We start from the raw sequence: 5,244 nt of genomic DNA on the forward strand, positions 1-5,244 counted from the left end.
TTGTTAAAACTACATGGAAGCTGTAATAGTTGCGCACCAGATAACCACTAGAGTTGCCTGTATTCCTTTGCTTTAGGTACGTTCTTGAATCGACTGTTTCTATATATATATATATATACATGCATTTATACAGAGGTTATATAATATGATAAACAGGAAGGAAGCTAGTAGCAGGGAGTGCCATAGGAGGGATAAAGGAGACACAAGAGATGGTAGATTTCGCGGCAAAGCATAACATTACACCAGATGTTGAAGTCGTGCCAATGGACTATGTGAATACAGCTATGGAGCGTCTCGCGAAATCGGATGTCAAGTACCGTTTTGTGCTTGACATTGGGAATACATTGAACAAGAGTTAAGACACTGGACTTCTTGTTGTCTCATATCTCTGTATTTTGGGGCAAGAAAACTAGAATTTGGCCGACCATGTGTGTTTGTTAGTCTATTAAGAACCGGATTGCATAATGTATTTTGCCATATATAGGCTTACGAATTTGTTTAGCATGCTCCTATGGTGTTTATTTCTTATGTTTTGTGTATCAAAGAAAGGAGTCAGACACAGTAGCGGAGGCAGGATCTTCACGAGAGGGGTTCAAAAAGAAAGATGTCAAAAAAATTTGTAGCTATTGGGAATTGAACCTATTATCTTACAAAGGTTTTGAACCCCCTTGGCCACTAAGCTACACTTTTGGGCTATTTTAAGGGGATTCAAAACTTAATATATAGAGGTAAAAAATAAATTTTGCCTTATATATACAGTGTAATTTTCCGGCGATGAGGGTTCGGGTGAACCCTCTTCCGCCCCCCTAAATCCGCCCCTGGCCAGACAAGCTTGATCACTCAGCCGGTTATATTTATTGTTTATTTTTTCTAACCATATACATAAATTATACATTGATTATATATAATTACACATATATAAACGGTTATTTGGGTTAATTCTTCTTTACTTTACTGTTATTTCATTACTTAATAAGTTATTATGGTCCTTGGTCTAAACATCTTAAATAGGAAAGTATGGACTTTTAAGTAACCTTTTTTAAGTTTTATCTCTTGAGTAAAAGCCATTAAGGCCCATTTCCTCGTGAGATATAAAATAAAATTTGTTGGCGCCTAATGATATAACTGTTAATGGTGGAATTTACGGAAGCTAAGAGGGAATTTTCATAGTGAAAATGCCCTAATCTTCAGAGAAAGAGAGAGAGAGAGAGAGAAATTGAGAGAAAAATATCTGATCTTTTTATTAAAATGAATAATTTGTTGTTTCTAGAATAGTCCTAAGCATTTATATACTTGCATGACATGGCTATACAATCAAATGTAAAAAAGGCTATCTTACTAAGTGGTCTAGTTTTACAATGTGTTACAACTGAATGTGCTAAACGTATTAGCTATTGGGCTGAGCCTGTTGCTGTAGATATAGCTTGGGCTGTGGAGATCTGTCGGATTGTGTAGAGCTGTGTATGTCAATACCCCCCCCCCCCCCTCAAGCTTGGGGGTGATAACACACCAAGCTTGCCAAGTAAAGAATGATGAAGGGCCTAGGAAGAGGCATTGCCATAATATTAGCAAGCTGGGTAGAACTGGGCGCAAAATGCAGAGATATCAGCCCAAAATGGAGACTTTCACGCACATAGTGACAATCAATTTCGATATGCTTTGTCCGTTCATGGAAGACTGGATTCTTGAAAATGTGTAAAGCAGCAAGACTGTCACAGTAGATGGGAACAGGGGCAGAAACATGTAAACCAAGATCACCCAGTACCCGGACCAACCATGAGACATCTGCAACCACCTTTCTAAGAGCCCTGGATTCAACTTTAGTAGAAGACAATGAAACTGTGGGGTGCTTCTTGCTTTTCCAGGAGATTGGGAATCACCAAGTGTAATATAAAAACCAGAAACAGACCTTCTTGACTCAGCACAGGCAGCCTAATCAGAATCAGAGTAGGCCTTGATAGAAACATCAAAAGAGGAAGATAGAAGGATCCCTAAATCAGGGGCATTGGATAGATACCTTAACACATGAAGGGCAGCAAACATATGGGGAACTTGAGGAGCCTGAAGAAATTGACTTAGATGTTGAACACAAAAAGATAAATCAGGCCTTGTATGTTTGAGAAAGTTGAGTTTGCCAATAATTCTCCTATATATGCTGGGATCAGTCAAAGGGGCACCCATGTCAACATACAACTTGACAGAAGCATCAAGAGGAGTCACAATAGGGGAAATATTTTTGCAATGGAACTCTGCCAGCAAGTCATTTGTGAATTTTTGTTGACTGATGATGTAGCCATGAGGACATTTGGTGACCTCCAAACCAAGAAAATAATGGATTGTCCCCAAATCCTTAATCTTGAATTGTTGATCAAAGAATAGCATCACACTGTCTAATTCAACAACATCATCCCCATCTAGTAAAATATCATCAACATACACTGCTAGGACTGTCAGAGAAGTAGAGGTAGATTTGGTGAATAGTGAATAGTCATTCATACTAGAAATGTAGTCTCTTATAGACAAAGCCTTAGACAACTTAGAAAATCATTGTTTGGAGGCTTGCTTGAGTCCATATAGAGACTTTTTGAGCTTACAAACCAAAGGTAATGAAGAAGAATCAGTAGGGGAAACCTGAAGCACAAGGGGAACCTTCATGTAGACTTCCTCATGGAGATCACCATGGAGGAAGGCATTATTAACATCAAGTTCTAAGTATCAGAGCTCTAGGTTCATCGTTGCTACGAGTCATAAGCGAGTTTAGTAGAATCTTGCGGATCGGTACGGAGACGTCTGTACCTATCTTCGAGAGGCTACGGAACTTTTAGGACAATCTCACTTCTTTCATTCCTATCGTGCAAGCTTATTGATTGTGGAGTTTGAACTTTTATCATTCTATTCTCTCATATATGGTGAGGACATGTGCTGCAGTCATCGATGACGCTGCTCTCGGAGCAGGTGTCACTAGAGACAGAGGTAGAGGCCGACGAGAAGCACGTGCCGCAGCTAGAGCACCTAACAGAGCAGTAGTTGAGGAGCCGCCAGTAGCTCCAGTTGGGGGACAAGTACAGGAGGCGCCTGTTGTTACCCCCGGACTTCAGGAGACCTTAGCATAGTTCCTGAGCATGTTTGGCACATTGGCTCAGGAGGGGTTGATTCCGGTTGTGCCAGCTACTTCATAGATTGGGGGAGGGACTCAGACTTCCACCGCCCACACTCTAGAGCAGCAAGTTCACGTTGATCAGGTTCCAGGTGTCATGGCGATACAGTCTGTAGTTCAAGTTCAGCCCATGGTTAGGGCAGAAGCATCTGAGGAAGAGCATTTTAGACTTGAAAGGTTCAAGAAATATGGCCCTCCTACATTCAGTGGTTTGGCTTCAGAGAGTGCACTAATTTTCAGGAGGAGTGCCATCGCCTTCTCCGCACCATGGGTATTATTGAGACGAGTGGGATTGCTTTTACTATGTTCTAGCTTAAGGGAGCGGCTTAAGATCTTGAGCAGCTTCGTATTATGTGCATTATCTTACGTGCGTGGTCAAATTGGGTTACCGGATGATTCGTCGAATTGAAAGAAGGATTCTAGTTTTGGAAGCTTAAATAGTGAGAATTTGACCAAAATTTGACTTTTGAGTAAATGGCTCCGCAATGAGTTTTGGATGATGTCAACAGCTTCGTTTGGTGATTTGGACTTAGGCGCGCGTCCGGACTTGGAATTGGAGGTTCGTAGGGTAATTTGAGCATTTCGGCGAAAATTGGAAAAGTTGAAGTTCGGAAGATGGAGAAGTTTGACCAAGAGTTTACTTTTGTGATATCGAGGCCAGAATGTGATTTCGATAGTTGGAACAGCTTGTTATGTCATTTGGGACTTGTTTGCAAAATTTGGTGTTGTTCCAGGTTTATTTGATAGGTTTCGGCATGAGTTCTAAAAGTTGGAAGATTTGAAAGTTCATAAGTTTGATTCATGGCGCGATTTGCATTTTCGGTGTTGTTTGATGTGATTTGAGGCCCCGAGCGAGTCCATGTTACGTTATAGAACTTGTTTGTGTGTTTAGACGGGTCCCGAGGGCCTCGTGTGTGTTTCGGATGAGCTACGGGCCAATTTCTTCTATTTTTGGATTGCTGGTTTCTGGTGTCTGATGTTCTCTTTCGCGATCGTGTAGTTCCAGTCACGATCGCGTAGTGTTTTGTTTATCTGCCCTATTTTTCTTCATCGCGTTTGCATAGTACGGTTCGCGATCGCGGACTTTTGAAATCTTTTTCACCGCGTTCGCGTTTGATCTTCCGCGTTCGCGTATTGGTAGTCTTGCTTCCTCACTCTGTTCTTCGCGTTCGAGTCTTTGGGCACGTGATCGCGTAAGTCTAGCTTAATGTTATCCGCGTTCGCATCTCTTCTTTCGCATTTGCATAGGGTCATTCTGGGCAGCCTTCTTTTCCTTCTTCGCGATAGCGGAAGAACCCTCGCGATCGCGATGCATAGTCATCTGGGTAGAATATAAGATCTTTAAATCGAGGGTTAGACCATTTTTATCATATTTTGACTTGTAGAGCTCGGTTTTGAGCGATTCTTTGTGGATTTTGAAGCAAATCGATTGGGTAAGTGTTCTACACCTAGAATTTATTATATTCCATGATTTTATCTTTGTTTTAATCATTTAATTTGTGTTTTGAGTTTAGGAAAATGGAGATTTTTGAAGAAAATTTTTAAAATGAAAAATCATGATTTGAAGGACGAAATGGTATCGGAATTTGATAATGATTGTATGGTGGAACTCATATCGGAATGGGTGTTCGGATTTTGTGAAATTTGTTGGGTTCCGAGGTGCGGGCTCGGGGGTCAACTTTTGGGTCAATTTTTAGATTTTGATAAAGATTGAGACTTTATGATCCAGAATAGTTTCTTATGAGTCTTATTTATGCTTGGAAGTTATTTTGGAGCCGTCCGGAGGTCATCTCACCCGAGAAGTTCATTTTTGAGTATCGGTTTGTCTTCTTTGAGGTTAGTATCTTGCATAACCTTGTGTGGGGAAACCTTCCCTTAGGATTTGAGTCTCCTATGAAAATTGTAGTCCGTGTACGCGAGGTGATGAGTGCGTGCTCGGACTTATTTATGGAAGTTGGCCTTTTAGGGTTCTAGGTCCTCATATTCACTGAGTATGAAATTGTTCTTGATATGATTGAGTTTCCTATTTACTAGTTTCACCTTTACATGATTTAATTGGAATTAATTGCTTTATGATTTACTCTTAT

At 40.7% G+C, this 5,244-nt stretch overlaps 1 protein-coding gene across 1 annotated transcript; it reads right to left on the reverse strand.

The window, feature by feature from the left end:
- Positions 1–1,486: 1,486 nt before the first annotated feature.
- On the reverse strand, positions 1,487–2,496 carry LOC109244299 (uncharacterized mitochondrial protein AtMg00810-like). The gene is made up of 2 exons (XM_019411361.1): positions 2,018–2,496; positions 1,487–1,856 (listed from the first exon to the last, which is right to left on the reverse strand). Exons 1-2 carry the CDS (start codon positions 2,494–2,496, stop codon positions 1,487–1,489), a joined length of 849 nt encoding a protein of 282 aa, XP_019266906.1.
- Between the last annotated feature and the right edge of the window lie 2,748 nt (positions 2,497–5,244).

This window comes from Nicotiana attenuata, unplaced genomic scaffold, assembly GCF_001879085.1.
Source record: "Nicotiana attenuata strain UT unplaced genomic scaffold, NIATTr2, whole genome shotgun sequence".
NCBI lineage: Eukaryota > Viridiplantae > Streptophyta > Magnoliopsida > Solanales > Solanaceae > Nicotiana > Nicotiana attenuata.